We start from the raw sequence: 26,137 nt of genomic DNA, 5'->3' as shown, positions 1-26,137 counted from the left end.
CTTTTGATCTCAACATCAAGGCAGAGCTGCAATAGCAGGTAACCGAATGGATCTGTGTGGCTTCTCGCTGCTCTCCAAAAACACTAATGGCTATGATAAAATACACACCTATGCCCTTCTTTCTTTTTAATAGTTATTGCATAGCATTTTCACTGCCCTGCAGGATTTAAAGATGAAGTCACAGCAGACGGGTGTTAATGTCTGAGCTTATAGTCACTATTTGTCTCCCTCTATTGGCTGACTCATCCATCATATGATAAATTAAAACATTTTCTAATCATAGAAAGCCCTTAAAGACAACCAGTCCAGTGTCACTTGTGTTCCTTATTTGCGGTCAGTGTCTGACAGCATGTAGTTAGATGACCTCTTTCCCCAGACTTCAGTGGTGACAGAAGTATTAATATACTCAGTAAAAGTCAGAATCAAAAAATGCAACAGTATTTTATAACAAGTAAAAGTCCCGTAAAAATATTATAATCAATGTAAAAATGTATTAATTTGTGGCACACTTTTTATCTTAGGGCTTCGGGAAAGGTATCAAGTATTTTCAAGTTAAAAGGCCCAAGTCCAAGTGAAGTCACGAGTCACTGGCATTAAATTTCAAGTCATGTTGCAAGTCTTTTTGATTTTGTACAGTCATCAAATTTGTGACTCAAGTCCACACCTCTGGTAATAAAGTAAGGGAGGGGAAATTAAATTAATACACCATAGTATCGCAACATTTTTGCGTGGCAATATTCTATTGATACGCTATCTATATTTTAAAATAAAAATAAGATGCATTATTGATCTTACAAATAGAAAGTTAAATATTGATAGACTACTACAGTTTTAAAATCAATCACTTTTTTCAGACCACTAGCTACAATTTGCTGCAATAATAAAAAGAAAACACCCCGGTTATCATAAATCCTTTAATATATGAAAGAGGCATATTTCAACACAATATACAGTGTAACAGACCATGTCCCACAGATTTCATATACATTTCTTTACAAGGCTACCCATCTGAGAAGACAGGTCGAAACTGAGAATGGACAGATAACATGTTTGTTGTATTCTGCAGCTGTCAGGACACAACTGAAGACTGTACTTACAAAGTGAAAGTATAACTGAGAAAAATGTCCTTGCTGCCCGGCTGAACAAAGAGATATATTCATAGTGGTTTCTGTGTGACTAAAAGATCACTAACTACCGTATCTGTATTCCTCAAAACCTATCTTCAACTTAAAATGCTTTTGTGTTCAAATCACGCATGTGTTTCATCCTGATGACCTGGTATCAAAATGTCAAACTGTGATATTGCTGATAATATTCTAACACACAAGTCCTTTATGCTTCTCTGTGCTCTCATGGGATTGGCGTTAGCACACGATGAGGTAAGACTTGTCTGATGCACTGCTCACTTTTCTGAGAAATATTAACAAATAACACCTCAAGACATTAGTGGACTTCAAAGTTTGAAAAGGACAGATTATCAGTGTGACAACAAAAGTCACTATTTATATGCATAAAGGATTTTTTTTTTAGTTCAGTCAAATCATTCATAAATGCATATGTAGCAAAATCAGTTTTATATCAATAGAGAACAATCAAAACCTCAAACAAAAACAAGTGATGGTTTTAATGATATTCAGAAATCATCCACATTGCTCACAGCTACTGGAGAGAGACTGAGAACCAAGACATTGTTTTAACTGCTCGTTTCTGATGATTTAAATTCTTTGTGATTGCATATAAAGTCTGCACACACGCCCGGGAACAGAAGAAATGGAATGCTCATATGCTTTCACGCTTGTTAAAACAAATCTAAAAAAAAAAAACAGAATAACATCTATAACACAAGCCTTTATTTCACATTCCCAAGCTTCACTTGTCTTGTGCATTGCGATGCATAAGGGTAACAAGGATTTCTGACTGAGTGTGGAGCGGTAGGTCCATGCTGATATAGACTTGTACATTCATGGTATGCATAAGGCTCCTCCTCAGGAATGATTTAACTGCCCACGGGGAAAGCAGAGAAATTAAGAGGGTGTTTCATAATGCAAGGCCATTATGATAAAGGACAAAGCATAATTAGCATTGTTTTCTCCCTCCCCCCTTTCCCCTACATTAAAGGAATACAAAAACCAGAATTATCCAAAGCTGTTAAAACAAACATACTGCAGAAAGTCACCTTTGTAGAGTCTGCATATTAAAGCCACTCTGCTACAACCGATTATTGTGGCATTATTGTCCTTATTACCAAGGTGACTGTCTGATTATTGGCATATCCATCCAGACACGATGGTGGTTGCAGAGAGAGAGAGAGAAAGAGGGAGAGAGAGAGAGACAGAGAGAGAGAGAAAAAGAGAGAGAGGGAGTGCTTTTTGTTTAAGAGCTGCAGCTCTGTACTGCAGCAGAACTGACACCCGTGGCCTCCATCTGCCTTCAGCCAGATCCTCGGCATCACTCAAAAGACAGCAGCCCACCATTTTATCATGTACAACACAGAATCATCTCACATGCATTAGCAAAAGGGATTTTTTCATATGAGGTGAAGGGGCGTCTAAGACCCTGAGCAAACTCTTCTAATTAGGGGTGATTTCAGTAAAAAAAAAAAAAAAAAAGGAAAAAGAAAACACTTCAAAGATTTGTTGAACTAATTAATCACACATTATCTGCTTCAACCCACTTTTCAAAAGATTAAACTAGAAAGGTAGTGAGGGAAAATAAACACTGGTTTCATCCTGATCTTCTAAACCCGGGTGGGAAAGATTGATTCACAACAGTTAGTGAAATCAAAGAAGCCCACACACATATTTAGAAGAAAAGAGAGAAATCATGTCACATCAGGCAAGCATGGCAACTTTGGGTGAGAATTTACAAGAGCTGCAAGTTGTGTTTTATCATGTAAATGTTTCTACATTTGAACTGAAGGAGAAAAAATAAAAAAAACTCTGTTCGCTCAGATTGCTTGAGGCTCTTACTCAACTGATTACACCTAAAGCGCTGGAATGAGTGAGCATCTCCTATGGAAACTCATCCATTTCTACTGAAGGAAGTCATTAAGACTCACTTCAGCCACTCCAGTACGCATTGTGATCCGCTCCTGCATTCATGATACCGCAATCCAAATGACTGTTATTTTGTCTTGTGTTGCGTTTTTTTTTTTTTTTTTTCTCAAAAGGAGCGCTGCGTGTAAAAATACATCAAAATGACAGGCTCTGAAACAGGTGCAGTCAGATCAGGTAGGGTTCTGAAGAGGGAGCGTGTGGGTGAAAGCGACATGCGACATGTAAGAGCACAGCACACGATCATAAGGTGCTGTTCATATATATTTATTTATATATAAATATATTCTACTTCAGACTCGGTGGAGCAGGAAAAGGTTTGGTGTACTGTTCACAGAATATTAATGCTACTCATCTTTCAACTTAGGTTCATTGCAATTCAAAACGGGTGTATATGAGGCTGTGTGTGGTCCAAGTAAACCCCACCCAAATTCATGCCTGTGCGGTGTATCTGAACGATACTGCTACAACCAGAAACAACTGTAGTGGTTAAATGCAGACAGAAAAGTATCGAGTGAACACAGTCATATCAGAAACTACATTCTGCATGGATCATGGACGAAGATGAAACACTGTGAGGGCGGTTTTATAATGTGATCCAAGGGTCTCTTTTTTTATAATGAGCAACATGAATACAAAGTGTAAACTTGAGAAAGGGAAAAAAAAATCAGATGCCTGGAAACAATAACAAAAGGGCAAATAGATCAAATGCCATCATGTGAGACTTGCTGTTAGCTTGGTTATTGTACTATATATCAATAAATCTAGTTAAAGCAGCATTCATGTTATATTGAGGCTGTTGCTAATATCAAAAATGTAACAGCGTGTTTTTACTACTCTATTTAAAAACCAGTCCAAACAAAAGACACAACACTGAATTAAAAGATAAAAGCGATACTGTAACATTTTTTTTAATTATTTTTGTTTGACTTCTCATTACAACTGGCACTTCCCACATAAAAAGGGACAATAAATTCACATTTTGGCTATCTAGAAATGCTATTTGATATTCCTTCCATTCCTAATAAAATCACAATTGTAGCCAGACAAAACCTTGGCAGTTAGCTTGTGGCCAGCTGATATCATTTGGTCTCCATTAGGACTGCTAACAACATCAACAATAAGGAGGCTATTTCGCAGCTGACTGATGGGTCGGAGGTAAAAACAGGTGCCTGGTGAAGTCAAACAATGAACCCAGAATAGAAATCTATGAAAGGATAGAAAATAAAAGATGAATCTTTAAACAGACAAATATTTCAATATGCAGAGGTCAAAATATAAGACAGATGTGGTAACATAAGTCAAGTAAAAAAGGCCCCAAACCAGCAATCCCATGTGCCTGAGGGATGCTCCGAGATAAACAACAATCTCAACTACCACAAACCCCCTTTTTCCCTGTAAAGCATAGACCTACGATTCTAACCACACCGGGCCATTCTATATAATACAATACAACATCCTTCAGTAAATCTACAGATAATACAATCACTGCAGGGCTAACAGGGCGACTTTCGAGGAACTGTCAGTGTTCTCTGCATTAAGTTAGTCGATTTATATTTAACAGACATGGATGGAAAAAAATAGATATGCTTTAACCGGTGGCAGAAGTCGTATATTTTCGGCCAGGCCCTGAGGTATCGTGGGGCGGGGTGCAGAAATTCCATGTAAAGAACAGGAAGGAGACAAAAACATCACCGGAAATTAATGGCACTTTTTTTTCTTTTACATTTGAACTTCTCCTGAACTGATTTGAAGTTGCAGACTTGACCAGCCAGTGTTCAGAGTCATTTCAGTGGTCATAAAAGGTCACGATGGAGAAAGAAAATGACACGCAGAGGGAATCCATGTGTTTGTTGGCCGGCCCGGCCAGCCACCCACGCTTCCCTATGGCTGGAAGTGGGGATAAGCATGTTAAAAACAGGCTGCTTTGAAGAAGATGTTCAACCCCTCACTTTTTTGTATCATCCATGGCTTCCAATCTCCCTGCTGACAGGAGTCCTTGTGCAACTGCGCCCCATAAATACACGTGTCCAAAGAAATCAGAAGATACATAGGAAGAAAAAAAATCTAACTACTAATTAGGCAGGACAATCCTCAATATATTTTCTGTTAAAATCCCAGATGAGTGGTAAACGAAGTTTTAACTGTTTGGTTTGTGTGGGATATTCATCTCCCCATTCAAGTGTCACTTACAAACAGGGAAGTAAACTCTTTGTGTCTGCACGTATGCGAGTGTGAGAGTGCTGCTTAGCTCAGTGGCAAAGTAGAGTGGAGGGTTCTCGGCTTTCCGTCCTCAGCTGGACAGGACTCTTTGTGTGCTGCGCTGACCCGGCTGGGCCTGAGGGGCGGGGTTGGGCTCCCTCACTTCACCTCTCCTGTCACCAGTTGGCTTTGACAGCTTTGACATCACTTACCAGGTTCTGAGCAAGGCAGATACCAAAGATCTGGAGAGGAGACCACACAGGACATTAGGTCAAGTGATCAGAATACAACTTGTTACAGCAAAAAAAAAAAAGAAAAAAAAGCAGATTGCTATATTGCAAGGGTTTGCTTGATGATACCGGCTGCCACCACTAGATGGCAGTAATGATATGAACTCAGGCACATTGTTAGTTTTAGGTAAACGCATTATTTAAAACAAGGACTTCTTACCTGTAAAAGTGCAATACCAACAAAGATTCCAGCTACAATAATCAGGTTGTCCTGAAGCCACTTCTCAAACTGTCCCACACAGCCCTTTGTGTAGATGTATTTCTGCCGGTCCAGCTCCTTTTAAAAGACAAAAACAGATTAAATGTAACTTAAGAGTGTATAAATGTTTTTTTAAAATCACATTAAAATGATCTGCTCTTAGGAAAGACATTGGCCCTTTTGTATTATTTAAACAAACATCTGAGCTCTGACCTATGACTAATGTTGAACAAAACAAATAACACAGATAACATTTTGCCCACTGACTCCTGTGCCGCTGAGGAGGGCACAGGGGGAGACTGATAGCTGAGTCATTCTTAGATTACAGCGTGTCAGTGTCTGGACATCATTGAGAATATTAAAGCAGTGTATTCAGTTTCTCGGAGGACCCTGAACAAACAGGCAGAGGCTGTTTCCTGTCACCGGACAGATGGCTGTTTGTGCTGTCAGATTCACACGATGATGAACATGCTCTATTCAGAAATGGCCATAAAAAGGTGTAATTTAGAGCTGCAAAGACACTAAAATGGGGGGAGTAAGAATGGGTGTGAACAGGAGCTCATACAATGCTCCCTTTGTTGCTCTTCATGACAAGTCAACCAGGCGAACCCTTTGTTCTCTTGCAAAACCTGAAAGCTAGCTCTCAACCAATGGGAGGTAAAGAGAGCCCCTCGGCGGCCAATAAAAAAGCAGGAAACACTATGTTGTTCTTGCTGTGAACTTCCTCTGAAGCTATTTCAGCCCTCTCTGCCTTTTCTGTGCCGCTGTCCTCCCTGTGTCTCTTGCTCTTCCTCTTTCCCAGCCTGTACTCCAAAAACAAGCTGCACAGGAACTTACTGCACATCACTGATAGTTTCAGTACAATGTCAATGGCCAGGGCGTTAGCAGAAGAGCACACAGAGAAAATTAATTCATACCAACTCAGTGGCAGGTGGTTCACTGTATTGCAGTGCGCCTAGCAACAGCAATCTTTCTGACTGCAGTGCAGTGAGTTGTAACCACCACACCCACACGCAGAGGAAAAGGGAACGGACTGGCATAACCCACTGAGTCGTCAATTACAGAGCGTAGTAAGGCTGCTCTCTGGGCTATAACTGGAGCCTAATTATCCCTGTTAGAAGAACAATCTGTTATTAAGGCAAGAAGCACGAAAGAGGAGCCTCTACGCGACTTAACCCTATACAATCTGTGTCTGCTGTGTAGGCCAACTGTTTCTATGTACACAGTTTTTTAGTGTTTAAAAAGGGAGACTTTCTCATCAAGAACGTTAAATAAAATACACTATAAAACCTTAATGTGATTGGTTCAGTTTAATGTTGTTTCATTTAAACCATTCATCCATTTTTACTGGGGGGTTTAGACAAGCAATCAAGCCCAATACAAATGAACCCGATTGCCATTCCACCCTCCCAAACTGCTCGAATCATTTCAATCAAACAGGTTTGCAGCTTGTCCATCAACTCCACCCAGCAGCTTCAACGTCATTTTAACCAGAAAGGCTGGCACATGTCTGCCAATCATGCTCCACTGCTGCCACTGACTGCAATGTGAATGAGAACTGGTTCTGTTTTACTGCTATAATTTTATTAGACTTTTTAAATTATATAGATTTGAATAATAACACAAATCACAATATACGTTTTCCAAGAACGAGGTCATGGCAAGAGATTATGTGGAGAGCGAAGTAAAACAAACACAGGATTTAGTATGGCGAGAGTGGTAGAGACACGTATGGAGATACAAACCCCTTGAAGCCGAACGTCATAACCGCACTGTGTGTTGATGACATCCTCCTGTAACACAAAAATGTGAAATCACCATTTCAGCTACTTGTCACTGTGTTTGAGATGTTGAATAATTGGCTTTAAGTCTGAGTGACAAGAAATAAATGAAGAATTGACAGCTCTGGAAATTAACTCCAAGGCCAACTAATGGCTCCAGAACAATAGCTCTGATAAGAATGTCTAGATCTTGGGAGTCATAATCATTTGTCTGAAAAAGCCAAAACAGTCTTTGTTACGCTGTCTTATCCATTTCTATTGCGTTCTGGTAGCTACTACTACTTTCATTAATGGTACATTTACAGATCTTTTTTTTTTTTTAAGTCAAATTGTTTATGAAATGCCATTAAATACTGAAAAACGCTAATTATCTTTTCCTTTTTTAAATCAAGACCTTAAAGTCCTTGTAATGCTATTAATAATGTATAGGCTGTTTTGTCATCGACCCATCCAGACTCTGTTATGGTAGATTTAGTCACAGTTCCACAATGGCATAGAGACACTTTTTTATCATGATATCAGGGGAACTGATACATTGTTACATCTCTAATTAGTATACTTTCATATATTTCAAAAGTTCAGTTATTTGAATATTGTGATAGTGGCAGACAATTTCTTTAATTGTTACAGCGCTAGATTATAAATTAAAATAATGAAATGCAATTCTGAACACATAATCAATAATCATTGTGGCTAAATGACTCACTGCAGGGTCTTTGACACAGCAGGAGAAGGGGACTCCACAGCGCTCCCTACTGGGGTTCAGCTCAGTGCAGTTGAAGTAGATGTTCAGGTTCCAGTCGTCTGGCCCATGAGCTCCACAGCATGACCACTGACACACCAACAACAACAAGCAGAGATTATGCAGCCAGCTCCAGTTAACAGATTTATTTCTCTGATCTGGTCTTGAAATGGCTCTTCAGAGCCTGGCTCAGGTCAGCCTGGGTGAGTAGCCAGCTTACTGTGGCAGGTAGTGACTACAGATATTGAGACACGAGTGGCGAGACGACAGCGGATCTAATCGCCTTTACAGTACGTCATGACAGAGCCCAGAGTTTACACATGGGAGCCAATTATCTAAACCATCTCATTCATACAATTGGATAATCATTTGAGGGGAAATACAATCACATTAATCAAGAGATTTATGCCACAACTGCATTGGCTGACTCAGTCTTCTCTATGCCTGAGCTCTAGGACTGAGCTGATTCAATATCAGTTTCGAACCATCATATAAGCAACAACATTTCTAGACAAGGGAGACCGATTTCAGTCTCAAGAAACATGAGCTGTTAAAAGGAAGTTTGAGTGTTTACTGGAAATGGTACTAAAGTGTTAGTCAGTAGGTGTCGACTCACATATTCCTGGGCAAAGTCAATGAGATTCTGCAAGTCGATGTCATCACGGTAGGCCTTGACATTATTGTTGATGAAAAAGTTGAGCTGGTCTTTGATCCAGTCCTTAAAGACGAAGGCGAGGATCCCCGCAGTCAGCTCCAAGAAGAAGATCAAACCCAGGAACACAGAAAACTGGAAAGCACATGATGCACACAAGCATGAAACACACAAGCAGAAAACAATAAGTCTGTCACTTCAATCAGTGAATCTGAGCCAAAGAGAATCCTGTTTTCTAAAGGATCAAAAGACTAATAATATTATTTCTAACATGTACTGTAAAAGAATTGAATAGACAACCACTCAGATGTAATGTCCCTGTACAGGTCTGGTTGTAGGACCTGTCCTGATTTGCTGAGTGAGTGTGGCAGCAAAAACCGCAGTCCCAGAGGTGCCGTTATATCATCCCTTTACAGTAAATGTAGGAGGAGACGGGGCTAATGATAAATGCACAAAAGCCACATTAGCTCCTCGCTCTGACGCCTGACTTACTGCTGCTAATGGACATCGGCTGGAGTTAATAGCTACTTAGAATCGCAGCCAGCAACAAGGCAGGTTTGTCTGCGTCAGTCACATGTGAATATCAATACAACTGAACCCAAGCAAACCTCCCAAAATGGTTGTGTCATGGCTTTGGGATCTGGAATAAATTCCTATCTTACATCCAACACTACCATCCCTAGTTACACACTGACGGAGTTGTCATTTTTATGGCTAGAACCCACGTTGTGTAAGAAGAAAATGCACTTGTGCCCATGAGCATGTTGTTCTTTAATTAGGATTTGGTCAAATTAATTGTTGGCACACTGCAGAAAGTGTAAAATATTTGTGCCACTGACCAACAAAATCCTGGTCTAAAGTCAGAATGGCGCTGTATTTTCTTGCTATTTAAAGGGTATGTTTCTCAAGTAGTAAGATGCACCTACACAGGGGATTTCAAAACACATGCACACTCTGCTTGTTAGACAATGCACGGATGGGCTGCGGGCGGGTGAAATGATGCATCATTAATGAGGAAAATATTAATTAAATTCTCTGAAATGTGAACAGAGCAGAGCAGAGCTGCAGAGCTGCTGTCTCACTCCACATTAGGAGAGACATTGTGTGCATTTATGCACAAGGATTAGCATGACTTTATTATGTCAGAAACTAAAAGATTACTTATTTCCTCTGTCAACTTTATAATTCTTAGTTTTTGTGCTTAAACGTCCCACGATATTTGCTGCAGTGACTTTGCTGCTTCTACTATAAAACTCTCAGCAGAAAACAGCTCTTTCTTCCAATATACCAAATCTATTATTTAATAGTAGTGAGAATAGTAGAATAGTAGAAGTGCAAGCCCACCTGGCTTTTAAAGAGAAAGAGAGATGACACTTTGATTGGTTGAATTGTTACAACTAAAACACACCTATGATATATTAAGGGACTAGATACAACTCCTTTGCCCTCTGTGCTTTACCCTACACCCAGATTATGCACCATTTCTTTAGCAAAGTGGTGTTGGACTTGCCCCAAATGCACTTGCGCTCTGCAGTTTAAACAAGTGGTTCCCAACTGGTCCAGCCACAGGGTCCAGATTTCTCCCTAGTCATTAGTTCAAGGTCCACACGGCAGATAAATTACAACATATTCAATTTTGTTTCACAAAGAGTAAACAACATGTGGGCTTAGGACACACTGTGTCCTAAGCCCACAGTGTATATTGTTGCTTCAGTGTGTATATTGTATATTGTGTATATTGTTGCTTCAAGACTGGAGACACAAAAACGCTGCAAAGGCATAGCACATTAATACAAAGCCTGAAGTTCAAAATGGACTTGCAACCCATATTTGGACCACAAACCACCAGTTGGGAACCACTGCTTTAGACCATGAGCTGTAGATCATATAAATGAGGCCCATCATTTTTTATAGATCAGAAGACAAAACCAAAAAGTGCCGGTGCAGGAAATATTATTTGACACAGAAAATCTTTCGGTGGCTTATGAGGCACGGATCAGTGTTTCTGATGAAATAGAAGATGGTTTCGTGATGAGATAACACACATTTGTGCCACGCATCCACCCATAACATTTGGCTCGGGTGAGTCAAAGTGACACCTGCTGCAGTGACAGCCTCAGCTCTGGTGTGAAGTGCAGAATTTAAAGGCGTGTGAAGTGGCTAAAATGGTGTCTGTGCTCGGAAAGCTGGGAGGTGGCTTACAAATTTAAGCAGGGAGGTGTTCTCTCTAAGCGCTCCAATGCAGCCAGCAAAGCCCAGGATGAACATGACCCCTCCTACAACGATGAAGAGCCACACAGGGTCGAAGCCCCCGAGGTCTGTGATGGATGACAGATTGGACAGCACGCCCTGAGGGTAAAGGAAAAAAGACCAAAGAAAGTGGTTAAAATTCTGACTACAATACTTCTAAAAAAATTCCAACCTTACTATGTCTATTAAAAGATCCCTGCAAAATTCCTCTCTTCACAAAAACACTCAGTTAACCTTGAAAAGAGATCCTGATATCAAAGAGAAATTGTGAGAATTTAACTAATGCCAAGAGGCCAGCTGGGGCTGCCCTGTTCAGAGATGCAGAAGCAAAGCAGAAATATTGTTATTCGCTAAGAACAGTATCTAGCGAGTGTGTTGCTTTCTAAACAAAATAACAAACCCCAAGAGGGTTTTTTGTATCAATTTATCTACAAACCAATTTCACTCTCTAGCAGATTTTCTGTCCTACCTTTGAAACACGCAACTTTTATCAGAAGAGGCCCAGATCAGAGCAAACATTCACAAACAGACATCTGTCCTTCCTCTCTGCATATCCTGCCCTAACAGCCCCGAGGCCACAGTGCATCCAACATGTTTTCCTGTCAGTCTCTGGTCTGCATCTCACCTCGCACTGACAAACAGAAATGACACCTTGACTCCAAAGAGTGGGCTCATTGTGATGTGAGTCAATATCACAGAGCAGCATAAAAAGGAGGCTGTAGATAGTGATAAAAAAAGCTTAACCATAATGTGTATTCTGGTTCATGTAGGATCTCTCACCACCTCTTTTTATATTTCTCACCCATTTTGAAAGAGACGCCACCGAGGTCTGTAAAGGGGGGCACCTGCTCTCAGCTCTGCTTGCTTCTGACATATAGCACACATGTCAAACACTTGCCGTTAAAACCCAAGAAACTGAAATCTCATACTGCTTAGGTTAAGCTCCCACTGCACTGAGCTCAGGGACAGCTATAGGACAGAAGCATAACTACATTCTTGTGTTTTTACGGCACTCGTGCAGAACAAAGTGCCCTCATTTGAATTTAAGCATGAGGCACAGAAACAGTGTAGTCTGGCTGAACGCAGCAGGCTAGAAACTAATCATCTTAGTCACTGAGATCCAAACTCACCATTATGCCTTTGCAGTACCCGCTATTCATCATGCTGCCTAATCCCTTTAAATTATTCACGCCATTCCACCAAGGTACTCCGGTGCAGGCCTATTTGCGCAGAGTTCATGACCAGACGTTACTAATCAGTACATGCTTCCTCGCTGGTGCAGCATTTACCGAACACACTGGTTCAATTTCTCACTAATTAATGAACAAATTTACTGTTAACTCAATTGGAAGAAGTTTTGGATGTGGCCATGATCCACTGCACATGAGAGGTAAATGGCAGCACTTGAAACAGTGACCAGTCTTCATACAACTTTGATGCATTTACTTTTTGGTCATTTTAAAAAATCATTTAATTCCAGGCGGCTATCAGTCTAATGAGTTTATAATTTTGGCTTCCTTATTTTGTACCTGTGCCTACCACTGGCTTCCGTGCAACCATTGGAAAAACATATTAGCTCAACCTTAACAGTAACAAATCACACTTAAGCTGCAGCAACATAAATCATTTCCCAAGACAACTATGACTTGTTTACCAGGACCATTATCAGGTAACATGCGTTTAAGTGCTACAAAGCTTTACAGGGATAGTGCCTTTATTTTCCACGCCACTTCTCTCAAAAGCTCTGTTTTCATCTAAACCCTCTCCTGTAAATTGTACTTCCAGCTCACTCCCGCCGGAATATGGAGAAGAATTTTAGCTATGCTGTTGAGGCAATTACGCTTTACTTCCAAAGTGCGTGTTTGCGTGCATGTGTTTATACTTACCTTCTCCGCCCATGCCCACAGGCCTATGCCCAAGAATGCAGCTCCTAGTAACTGTAAAACAAAGCACACAGAGGAGGCCTCACTGTCAGACAGAGCGCAACAGTGAAACAATGAAGAAGTTAGATATTTGAGACTTAATAAGCATCTACCAATGTTAAAGATAGAAAAAACAAAAAAAGTATTTATCAGGGCTGCATGGTTGTAGTTTGTTCACATTTGATTTACAGTGGTGTCTCCCTGGCAACACATGCAAACCACCCAACAACTGTAACTGATAGACCCATAGTGATCCATGACATCACCTTTTTCCAACAGCCTCACCCACATCCAATACACAGGAGGAGCACAGTCCAAACACAAAACTCTCAGTTGAAAAAAAAAAACAGTATTCCTCTATAACAGGCAGATAATAGTGGGTTCATGTACAACCCCATCACTTAAAGAAATAAGCTCATTGAGATAATTGGCTTTTAGATCTTTTAAACAAAACCAACTCCTGATATGATTTTTTAACACTCTGCGGACAGAATAAATCATTACATCTGCAGGTCATTGCAGGTTAGAGTCATTGCACTGGGCTGCTTAAGAGGCTAGAGGATCTGATATCCAGAGAGTTAAGTAAAATCCCTTCGGCATAAGCCTCCCATCCCACTGAAGGATGGATATCGAGGTAAAAAATATACCTTCAAAATGGGTAACTGCTTGAGATGGCCGTGACATTGGACCTCAAATGTGAAGAAACAAAATGTACAAAAGCCCCTTTTACACTCCCTGTTCAAAGCAGATGTGATGTTTTTACTGTCAAAACGTCACACCCGCCCTGCTCATGATCCCGTCCTGCTGGCTGTCTCTTTCACACAGTACTCGATCCTCCCCCGTTAGTTCCTCTGTTATGTGGGCGACCCACTGCAGGAGATTTAAAAACCAGCTAGTAGCCACTAGCAGATAACTCAAAGTATGAGATTTGAAAGGTCCTTTCCGTCCAAGCAGAGGATAAGATCGGCTGCCATATAATATATACATAGCGAAAGTAAATGATTGTTATTGCCGTGTTATACCATTGTTATTGTTTAGACAGGGCTGCCAATGCTGTTATGTTAAACATCACATCTCTTAAGTCTGCCATTCCAGCATGACATCTAAAATCACACACTGGAGGATCATGATGCCGCCGTTGTTAGATTCTGTGTAAAGATGGAAATGCGGCAGAAGAAGGGACTTGGTAGAATCAGAATCAGAATCAGAAAAAGATTTATTGCCAGGTATAGTTAACACAATACGAGGAATTTGTTCTGGTGGGTTGGTGCAACATAAATATAGAAAAAGAAAACAGATAAGATAGAAGATACAAATATAAAATATAAAATATAAAAAGTATGAGTCTTACAGTGCAAAACAAAACAAGTAACACAAGTAACAGTGTAACAGTGCAAGAAACAGAACCATGGAATTAAAGTTATATACAAGAATGGTTGGAGTGCAAGATATATATTGATATTTACATTGTAGTTCACATTTATACAGGTTTGAGTGCAATTTTATGGTGTGGATGTGCCGCATGACCAGCAGCAGTGCCGGTGATGTGCATTAATGAACACGTTAATGTAACGTACAGTCTATGAGGAGAGTGCGTCAGTGGGGGACCTGGGCCTTGTTTATGAGGCCGGTGGCAGACGGGAAGAAACTGTTCTTGTGGCGTGAGGTTCTGGTCTTGATGGACCGAAGCCTCCTGCCAGAGGGGAGTGATAGTGTGTGTGGGAGTGTAGTGGCCCTAAAGTGCAATTCTCTGTGTCAAAAAGGCTAAAACTAATAGTAAGGTTTCAAGATAATACTAATCAGAAGGCATTCAGTAACGATCACCCATTTCTTAGTAATGTGGCTTTACTCATGTAATGTTATTGTCTAATCAACTGCTTAGCTGCCACAAAATGTCATTCCTGAGAGATTTGAGATGGCAATGAACTGAACTGTGGCACACCATAATGGCAGAGCCTGAAATATAATAGCGCCATTGAAATTGGATTAAATCATATTGTTAGGGAAGTTGATTTAATCAGGGGAAGCAGGTAAACTGATGGCAATCCGTCAGCGCACATAACGAGACCAACAATGTGAAGGTATGCCAAAAAACACGCAGTGACTGTGAAGGGCTGCTGCAGGGTTGGCCTGGTGGTTATGTAAGCGGTTGTAGAGAAGGGTGTGGTGCCTTCAGCTGGAAAGAGACATGCAGGAGGAGTCAAGGTAAGCACGTGGAGATCAGGTAGATTAGACCGACAGCGTGGGAGTATTAAACCATTTGCCCTCTGACTCTAAATAATCCATGCAGATTGAAAAGAGAACACAGACAGATTGAGAAAACAACTCTCACTTACAGGAGGGAAACCACTATTATGCAACTCCATTTAAAGTATAATGTTACAGAATGTTAATATTGCGGATAATTACCAGTAGTGATACTTAATCACAATTATTCCTTAAAGATTTAACTAACTATTATATATACTATATTATATAACTATAATAACTATTATAATGTTTAAACCAAATAAGGTCTTCAAAAGTTGCCAATATTACTGAATTCTTTACTGTGAAAATAAGACGTGATACATATTCATACTGCGCTATGAAGATTATCTTAAAACAGACTTTAGCCCAACAGTTAATTTATTCCATATTATATCAAAATGCAAATACAAAACTTTAATTTAGCAGTGACAGGGACTCAGATTTAGCCATTGGTATTGTAGGCTCTTTGAGTAGGCAAACATTATAATGACCCCACCCAATATCTGGATTTTAAGTGGAAAAAAAGAGGAAAAAAAGTTCTGCATATTAATCTTTGAGATATTGCGTTGTTTCTATGTTTTTGCCTCTGCTCTTTGACCACACTACCAAGTTCTCCAGGAGCTCCACTTAGTCAGTCTCAGTGAGACAATTCACTCTTTCCTTGAACACAAAATATTTCCCAGCACAAAACTGTGATAATGGTATTTTACTTAATAACTTTGATGGCTCTATATAATGGAAACCTAATACGCACATTTACTGCATGAAAATCTATAGTAATACCTGTCTGCTGTCAACACACCCTCGCACGACAAATCATATGAAGTCTTAGGGAAAAAAAAAGTACACAATTCATATAATATTTTTTGAAAAAGTTCCCCTAATACTTAGGTTAGGCTTAGGAAAAGAATTGATGCACGTAAATTAAAGTAACCCAGTGTTGACCCTGGTCTCCCGGATAAAAGTCCTGTGTTTGTTTGACCCGTCCTCCACCTCGACCTTCCTCCCTACACAGCCTTTGGTCCTTTTCGATACTACATTGGCGGACTTCCCTCTTTGCTCCCTTCATATGGTGGCAAACAGCTTGCATCAAATAGGTCACATTATCACAGCCTGTAGACTCATAAGTATCTGAGTTATATACAAGTTATAGAGCAACACTCTTTGTAGGTTTAAGAACAGTCAATAAGAACAGCCTGCTGCAGTGTATAAACAATAAAAAACAAGCTGAAGTTGAATAGATTTAAGCTGGCAGTATAAGGAAGAACACAAAATAGTTATATTTCAGGTGTGAATGCCATTGCATCAAGTGCTGTCAATCATGGAAGGCGAACACAACACCTGTGTATATTTTATAGAACATTTCTGGCTGCAATTTCTCTTTCTTCATTCCAATCCAGGGCTGGGAACTTTCAAAAGAACCAGCCAACTAAGGAGTGTCCATGAGCACATGAAGGATAAACTAATCCTCCACATTATTTCCAAATAATACAAAGAGCCCAAAATTGAAGTTGCATTTGAGCGACACTTGGATTTAAAAGTTTATTAATGGGAAGTTGTACTCAACTGGAAACAAAGTGACTTGAATTTTGAACACTTGGTGCCGAGTAATGACTCAACATGACAGTTATATAAACTGTAATAAAATGAGGATCTGAGGGACTCCTACAAAAGGATGTTGCATAATTTTTTTCTTATTGCACCATGAAAAGAAAACATAACTGACATTTTCTAGTAAATTCCTGCCCCGCATGACACATGTTCACCCCGTCTCATTTCTACTACTAAGCCCTTCTCAGGAAATCGGAAAGAGTTGTTGCAACTTTGATGTGAAATATCTGCCTCACATGAAAGCTTGTATTTACTAGGCTATGGTTAATATCTACCTTTGTACCCTTGGGAAATATTTAAAATGGTCTTATTAAGCCAGAGATTATTAGGAATAGCTTGGATTTCGTATCTGTATAATGTGAGGGAAAGAATACATTTCTGGTGATACCAGAGCTGTAGAAATGCCAAATACAGGAGACAAAATCCATACTGTGATGTGATGAGTCATACAGTTTATCATATGGTATTCTGTCAAATTATTATCAATCAATTATATGCATCTAAATTAAATATACAACTGTTCATGGCTAATTGCAGATCATCAATTACAAATTGCCCTGGTGATTCAGTATGGATGCATCACATTCTCTTTTCTCATCTCCTGTTTATTCCCTATTGTGAACTCCAATAAAGCAGAGAAAAAATATCCCCTTTCACTATGGTGCTTCTAAAATAAAACATCAGCCAGACACCAGAAAAATACTTCTATTATTTGGCCAATTTTGTGATTATTTCCGGTCAAAAATACCTCGATGCACGTCAAGTCACATTTCCCCCAGCTAGGGCTTGAGGCGACCTTGAAGGCAGCATTGAGAGAGACAGCGATGGAGGTGTCATGCCTGGTAGCCTGTCATTTTGGCTTACGATGTCTTTCACTATGTCTAAATCTTTCTCAGTCAGTGAATAGTTCCATTACTTAGAAAATACACAATAACTGAAAGACTGCTGATCAAAACTTGACCTTAAAGTCAAGGTTAAAATGTAGTTAATCTCAGCAAAAAGTCTTTCTTTTTTTTCATACTACTAAAGAGACTACTGTTGTATCGCTAAGCTGTGCTGTGAAGTGTGTGTTACTGTATAAGCCTGACACATGTAAGTATATTCTGTATTATGTGCCTTTTAAAGCCATATCCGCAAACTAAACTTCCCCCATGGGACAATAAGGTTTGGATTGAAGTGAATTTGACTGAATGAGTACATTGAAACTGAACTGAACCTTCCTTTGTGCAGTGCTTGTGTTATTTCCTTTTATCCAACTTTTCCCACAGTGTGAGCAGTCAGAGTCACATTCAGGTCAGTCTGTGGCATTGAAATACACTACCTGTGCTTTACTCTGTCAATGCTACCCTGAGACTAAAATGTCCTCCAGGTAATAACCGCTTTTTACTGAGCAGTGGATAAAAGAGGAGAAAAAAAAAAGAAAGATGCTAATTTTACATGAGATCCACATTTATCTCTTGTATCTCTCAGCAATTAAGCAATAAATCCAAGCACAGTGCTGTGTCTTTGTTTGTTCTTACTTAGTTTATACTTCATTGCTTCTGTTTATTTTAGATGCAAGATGCTTTACAAACCCCTCAGGATTTGTTTCTTTAAATCTCACCTACTGTGGTGAGTAATTTGTTTCCCTTCCTTCTGTACATTTTTATTATTCTATCTCATCTATGTGCTTTTATCACTAAGCAAATAAACAAAGTCTGGAACTCCGCGTCCGTGAATCTGCCTCGTTATTCAAAAACGGGCTGTTCAGGTTATTTCTCTGTCAAGTGCTGCTGCAGGATGTGTGTGTCCCAGAGCGAGGGCTTCCTCTCCATGTGGACAGAGAGATTATCAACACTTGAGAAGATGCCTCCCTAAGCTAGCTGATCCCATTAACCTCAACTAACTAGCAGACAAACCAAGCTCCACGCTGCCTGGACACACACAAATACACAGAGTATAGATTTACTCGAGTGTGACTGCCCTGTCGTTGACTCCTTAATAAGCTGAATCTCAAATGTGGCAGGCCATGTGAACGCAACCATTCTTGATGATATGATATCAGCAGCGCTGCCAACAGGATGAACAAAATGAGAAGATTCAACATATCTTGCATTCAGCACTTGATGCTGCAAATTAATGTATCAATTTGGCTGATTTATTAAAACAGCATGTAACTAAAACAAGTTTCAGGGCCAAAATGTATCTGACTAGACTATGACTAGACTATGGATACTCGAGGCTAAGGCTTAGAGGGAGAGAAAGTTAGGCCATGTTCAAAGCTATTACCTTGTATCCAGATATCCACAGATACTGTGACCAGAATGAGACTGCACTTGACATTGGGGTATCAGAGCAGAAATCAAAATGAATCAGAAAAGAAAAATCCCCCTGTGAGTGGACTTTGCCTCCCTGTTCATATTTGATTTTATCTGAGGGAAAGGGCGAACACTCATAAACAGAAAAACATACACATCTGTGCTCAGACATGAGACTAGAAAAGAGGAAAATAGCTGGTATTCGGTGCCTTGTTTTGGATACAGATATCAAGTGTGCTCAGGAGGTTTAGCAAGCTATACACTAGAGGTGTAACTAACAATTACTCCCATAAGACAAAAAAAAGCATCAATGCTCCCATTTGAGAAGCTGGAACCAGCACATGGGAAATGTTTTTTCTTGAAACCATTAATTTGTTGAACCCACTAGTTGATTATAACTAATTATATCAGCTCTACCATACACACCCATACAAAAGTCTACTATGATTTCTTCCAATGCAGACAGAAAGCCCTTTTACACTGCCTGTTCAACGCGGGAATATCGTGCCAATAGAATATATATAAGATATAATCGAAGAATGGCAAGACAGAGTTGTCTCGCCTTTAATACAGCATGACAGGAAGTGTCTGTATAAACAGGACAGCTGGCATGACGGGACCATGGGCAGGATGGGTGAGATGTTTTGACAGTGTGTTATGTGTGCAACCAACCGCTGGAGATTTAAAAAGCAGCTAGCAGCAGTTAACGACTCACTCAAAGAAGAACAGCGGCCATAAATGAACGCGAATTGAGAAAACAATAAGATCTTGGAGCTCTTTACTAACTGAGCACAGATCAGCCTCCACATAACAGGCATGGTAAATGATTATTATTGCCATGTTATGCCATTCTTATTGTTCAAGATCACTGCTGAGGCGTATGTTATATGTCACACTAAACGCAGATGCTGCTGTATTAAACATCAGGCCCGTCACACCTCTTTTGTTTACACAATGCTGGAATGCTGTCTAAAAGCACACAGTGGAGTGACATGATGCCACCGTGGTATGGTTTTGTGTAAAAATGCAAAGACATTGTATATAAGGCAGTGATATAAGGGGCTTATTAGTGGCCCTGTTTAAATGAGCTTAGAGAAAAGCATCAGATACTCTGATTTGAAATACTAGAATCAGCATGTTAGGCATTTTTGCATGAAAAACGACTTAAACAATCTATTTGTTAAACACACTAATCGATTAATTAATTCACCTGACTTCACCCTATTTTACTTCCTTAAATAGAGCACAATAAGGGTAAAGGCTATATCTAAAGTTATCAGATGCACAAGTGCAGCTGGGATTGCAAAAAATTATATTTAAATCCATGCCAAATATGGAAAAAAAATGACCAACAAGTGTATTTTAATTACATGGTTCACAGACCACATTAGTCTTTCCACCCACTGCAAATAAGTTAGTGCACTTTTGACATTTTTGCATTAAGAAAAAGACTTAATCTATCCGTCAACCACACTTATCGATTAGTTAATTAATTATTTCAGCTCTACTATATGCTATGCAAAAGTTTACAATGCTTTCTTCCAATGCAATCAGAGACGCATCCTGTGTACACAGCACTTGGAAACATGAATCCCTGTCTACCTCTATATGTTTAAGTGGGGTGTCCTCAAATGGCTTAATTCACACCTCTTTACAGCTGACCACGTGCGATGTGATAACTCAAGGTGCATTTTGGGCACTTATAGCTGGAGCTGGCTAATAACACACACACAGCCTGCATCCAACCAAATCAGACATTTGGTTACAAGCTCTTAATTACAGCATGCAGAGCTTCCAAACATTTCAGCAGCTCAGGCAGAAAATATGATTAATTAAGTGGATGTGAGGAATTTGTCTATTGTGAGGACGAGAGAAGGTATGTTGTTCTTGGGTGAGAATGTGTGGCTGTCAACAGCTGCAAGCACAGGCACTGGAGGAATCCAAACAGAAGAGGAGGCACTGGGTTTTACTGCTCTATTTTGTTCAGAAAATTTAGGGTCTTACAAGCATTCTGTCTCAATTTAGGCAGCGTTCTCAAGCCTGACAAGATCACTATGGGAAAGACAAATGGGTTGATTTGTGGAGAATAAACCCCATCTCTCTCTATTTCGGCAATGCACTAGCTTGTCTGTCAAATCCTGTTTCGCAGCACAGAGACAAGAGGAGAACATCTTCAAGCGATTATTAAAGGAAACAGCCAGCGAGCTGGAACTTGTTCTACAGTTTCACAGAGAGCAGACACAGGACTGTTAGTTTGGCCTGAGTGTCAAAACAGTCTGAAAGAACACAATATGAGTCAGACACAACACTACAGCCCTATGACTCAATATTTCCTGGTTGATTGCTCAGTCCAATTGAATTACAGAGCACATTTTCATTTGTGAGGCCAGTTGTAAAATGAATTTGTGCATTGTTCGCTATGAGAACTCTGTGACAAGTTTGGCAGTTTGTATCATATCACCCCAGTCACCCCAAAAAATATGGATATTATAGTGCTCCTACATTTTGAACAGGGATGTTGAGGAATGAAGAGGTGGTGACGAATGAAGGAGGACCAGGAAGAGATCCAGTTGCATGTGGATCCCATGTGCCTGACGTGTCTGTCAGAACAAACATACGAGGGGAGAAAACACAGAATCATACCCGGTCCTCTCCCCAAAGCCTTTGTTATCGCCATCCTTCTTTGTGCGTTTGTGGGTGTGTGAGTGAGAGAAACAATGCTGTCCCACAGAGCCCAAGCACTATAGTGGTGGAGGGAGTGAAAAGGGGGTGCTTGAAAAGAGGAGGGCTGGGTGGTATTCAGGTCCGTGTGGCGTTTTCCTTCCAACAGTGTGTGGGAAGACCCTCTGGGGCTCACAGACACGCCATTCCTTCATCCACAGACATTATAATACACCAGACGCAATGCAGCCGGGCAAGGAGGGAGGGGTGAAGGAGACTGAACAGAGAAACTTTTCAGACTGAGGAGGGATAAATATGGAGGGGGGCTTTGTAAGGGAGATGTGGGATCACTTGCCACTGGTCTAACAATACAGATGAGATGTCATTTCTCAACTGAAACACAATGGTACCAATCCTTACTGCCAAGTTAGAGCACAGAGAGAAACTAACATCTGCCCAGCTTTTGTCATTGCTAAATCTACTTCAGCTACAATCAAATCATCATATTTACTCTCCACTATTAACCAAAATAATGTTTTCAGCAGTGGTGCAAGGTAACAAAGTAATAATATTTTGTTGCAGTACTCAGGTTTGTTTTTTTAGCATCTGTACTTTACTTGAGTTCTTCTATTTGTGTCAACTTTCAGTTTTACTCCTCCAAATTATCTTAATGAAATAAATACTTTTACTCCAATACAACTTCCCTTAGCATTTTAGTTACTTATACTACTACAAAATAGGGAAGGAGGGAGGGGGTGGACAGACAAATGAAGGACAGGAAGGAAAAGCAAAATTGGATTTTGTTCTTTAAATCCTTTAAGTTGTAAAACTTGCTTTTCTTCAAGTGTAATGTATGCTCCATTTTAATGTAGTGTCAAAGAAAGGCTTTTTAATTAAAAGCATTTACTTAAAGTCCAAACAAATGCATTATGTCTTCACTGAATCTAGTCTTTACTTTGTTTCTTGTTGAAAGACAAGTATTAAAGCTTGTTAAATTCCTCAGAGGAAGACTGCAGGATAGCAGTTGAAACATGTCAAGGTAAAATTTAACTCACTCTAATTAATCACACTTAATACTTGTCTGTCAACAAGAACCAAAGTAAAGCGCATTTACTTATACTTTTACTTACAAATACATTTATTATCATAAAATTATTTTTGATAAGCACAGTAAATATCAGATCAGATACTTAAGACTTTTACTCAAGTAATATTCTAATAGGTGACTTTAACTTCTACCAAAGTCATTTTCTGTTAAAATAATTGTACTTTTACTAAAGTATGGCTTTCAGGTACTTCATCCACCACTGATTTTGTCATGAGTGGCATCGAAGAAAAAGTTACATCTGCCCACAGGTTCATAAAAAGAAAACTGGAGAATAAGTGGTCTGCTAATCAAAGTCATGCCAAGAGCGTTTTTCATAACAAACTGAACTACTGTCCTTCGCAAAAACAATTACTGACTTCCTGTAAGACAATCAAGTAAACAAGCCAATTGATATGCAAGTTATCAAGCTTAAATAACAACAACAAAACCAAAACGACAACACATGGCAGGAGATAAATAATTTAATACTTTTCTCGTAACTTAAACGTATCATGTTACTAGACCCCGGGGATCATCTAAGTTCAGACTCGCTAACGGTGCTAACATAAAGCTAACTTTTGCAGAATATTTAATGAGACTTTAAGTTAGGCATTATTTTTCTTGTGATGCCGACTGGTAAACAGTATTTACTTACCCAGAATAAAATGTTGAATCCAAATAAGAAGTATTTTACACAGCAGCTGACTTCGGCTCCTTTAAAATGATGGTGTTTTCTACTCATTCTTCCAAGGATAGTGGTGGCTAACTGGCGAGCTAACTGGGAAACTACTTTAAAAGCTTAGCCAAAGCTGCAGTTGTTGAACTACTGAAGCCGAGGTTAGCTGGCTCCATCAGCTACACAAAGCCAAGTCTACTCACCGGGACAGCATTAAGTAAATCAAAGATATACGGCTAATTATCTTTTTCTCGCTTTAACCATTAGCTCGCTAGGCCAGCTAGCTCGCAACTTCTATAGTTAGCATTAGCGGCTAACAACAACAAATGCAGGGACTCTAAGGCAGAGACATTCATCCGCAGTTCAGTCGATATTCAAGTTGTCTGGCGGTAATATGGCAGCGCAAACCGCGAGAAGGAAATAAAGCTGACGGCCTTTCAGCTTAACGTTTCCTCGATTATCTCATTTGCCGCATCGTCCCTTGAAATCTTCATCCTTGTTGTTTTGTGCTGTAAAACAAGCCCCTGCTGTCAAACGAGGAAACCACTGCGCTGCCTTTCGCCCTTTTCACCTCACGAGCGGCCTCTTGTGTCTTAACGACGAGTTTCACTTTTCACCGGGTGGAAAGCAAAAGCAGGACGAGCCACAGTAGCTATGCTGTATCATCCGTAGGGTGAAGTCAGGTAATGTGGGACATCAGGTAAAATAGGACAAATAAGGTTTTCAATCTTGGGCTCTCTGAATATTAGCAGCCAGTCACCAAATTGTCATTGTATTGTTGTCACAATTGTCCTTTACATTACATAATCATTTTTAATGGTTTGAGATAACAACTATGGGCAGAAACTATTATACATTACATATGAAGCTGTGAGACCATGTCAGCCACATTACTCCAGAATTAGCCATAATTGTTAGACATGCATGTCCACTGCAGACAATATGGCACCAAGGCAAAAGAACAGGTAAAGCATGGCAGAAAAGTGGGATGATCTTTTTTAATGTATTCTTAAAAAAATATTATTTATTATTATTATAAATTATTATTATTTATTATATATTATTAAAATTATTATTATTATTATTATTATCATTAATACATGCATTACTGAGCAGCTAATTGGTGTGATTGTTTAAAAAACAAACAAACACGATTGTCCTATTTTATCATAAAAGCTGTCCCATTTTACCAGAACATGTCATCAGAGACATGTTTGAAGGTCCAGTGTTTCTTGATTACTTTACTTGGCAACATATTTTCTTCACAGAAATACAGCAGGGAAATATAACAAGTTACAAAAAGTAACACCGCAGGGGATTCGCCGAGTTGTAGGTGGTTTTCTTAGTAATCTACCAAAAAGTGTCCTAAATTACCAGACTTCATCTTATTTTACTCTCTTAAATTGAGCAGAGAGAAGGTAAAGGCTATATTTGAGGTCAACAGATGCACAGGTGCAGCTGGGATTGCAAAAAAATATAATATATATGCAAAAATATTTTAAAAACAACAGGTGACCAACAGGTGTATTTTCATTACATAGTGCACCGACCACATTAGTCCTACTGCAAATATTGTCTTCTTAACAATATATTATATTATGACTCTTAATCTTATGGCACACTGCAAATCTGTAAAAATAAAAAAGACAGTCAGGAGTTGTAAAAAGGAAACTACTCATCTTGTAAATATGAGCTCCCACAGCTACCGTACAGCTGCTGAGTATATGCCACCTTATTTGCAGTTCTCTTTCAAGCCTTTCACTCTCTGAGTTGAACGATTCGTGTGATATCTAACACCAAGATATCACCTTTTTTCTGTCAATAACGCGTTCCAGAATCACGTGGGATGTAATAAGTGAACATTCAGGTTAGTTCACCATATTGTGACTGAGAATAAAAGACTATGGCAAGTATGATTAATGTGGACACCTGGAGGGTATAGGACTGACATACATTTTGACTTGTCATAGCAGGAAAAGCACAGGTGTTGATAGTAACAGTAGTTGTTCCCTGCTGCTCTGACACGTTAAAACGTCTGCAGTGAAAAATAATTCAGTCTTATTTTGACAAGGGAACACTAAAGTGAAAATGTATCTTTAAATTGTACCTAAGTTGAAAACTATGATGCATTCCTGAAAAGGAAATAGATGCCACAAGAGAATATATGAAATGATTATTTTGAGACACAGTTGCATGTCGACAAACAGTTCAAACTGTGTCGCCTCATTTGAACTTCTGTCAGGAGTCCTACAGATGGCAGTCTATGAACTTGTGATAAATGTGGCTTTGGTTTTCTTTTCACCCTGAGGAGTTGCTGTGAGGGACATTTCATTCCCTTAGCTATCACCTCAAGAATATAGTATGTTACACTTAGAGTGAAGCGTGAGCCAAGACTGTAAAACCAAAGAAGTACGTCTGCAAATGTGGTGGGAGATCTGGCACATACTTAACTTGTGAGTCTTGT

The 26,137-nt window shown here is 39.5% G+C and overlaps 1 protein-coding gene across 1 annotated transcript; it reads right to left on the bottom strand.

Moving 5' to 3' along the window:
- Positions 1-900: 900 nt before the first annotated feature.
- On the bottom strand, positions 901-24,245 carry tspan17 (tetraspanin 17). The gene is made up of 8 exons (XM_042492934.2): positions 23,653-24,245; positions 13,056-13,106; positions 11,122-11,268; positions 8,884-9,054; positions 8,232-8,357; positions 7,490-7,537; positions 5,706-5,822; positions 901-5,497 (listed from the first exon to the last, which is right to left on the bottom strand). The coding sequence occupies exons 1-8, from the start codon at positions 23,737-23,739 to the stop codon at positions 5,432-5,434; spliced, it is 813 nt and encodes a 270-aa protein (XP_042348868.1). The 5' UTR covers positions 23,740-24,245; the 3' UTR covers positions 901-5,431.
- Positions 24,246-26,137: the final 1,892 nt, after the last annotated feature.

The sequence above is a fragment of the Plectropomus leopardus genome, chromosome 8 (assembly GCF_026936395.1).
Source record: "Plectropomus leopardus strain MGB_pleo_1.0 chromosome 8, ASM2693639v1, whole genome shotgun sequence".
NCBI classification, from domain to species: domain Eukaryota; kingdom Metazoa; phylum Chordata; class Actinopteri; order Perciformes; family Serranidae; genus Plectropomus; species Plectropomus leopardus.
This window is presented reverse-complemented; position numbering and strand designations above follow the sequence as displayed.

Coding starts and splice junctions, on each gene's coding strand:
- tspan17 (XM_042492934.2), bottom strand. CDS start 23,739: ATGAGTAGAAAACACCATCATTTTAAAGGAGCCGAAGTCAGCTGCTGT. Junction 8,358..8,883: donor TTGACTTTGCCCAGGAATAT/GTGAGTCGACAC, acceptor TTGGTGTGTCAG/TGGTCATGCTGTGGAGCTCA. Junction 5,823..7,489: donor ATGACGTTCGGCTTCAAGGG/GTTTGTATCTCC, acceptor GTCTTTTAAAAG/GAGCTGGACCGGCAGAAATA.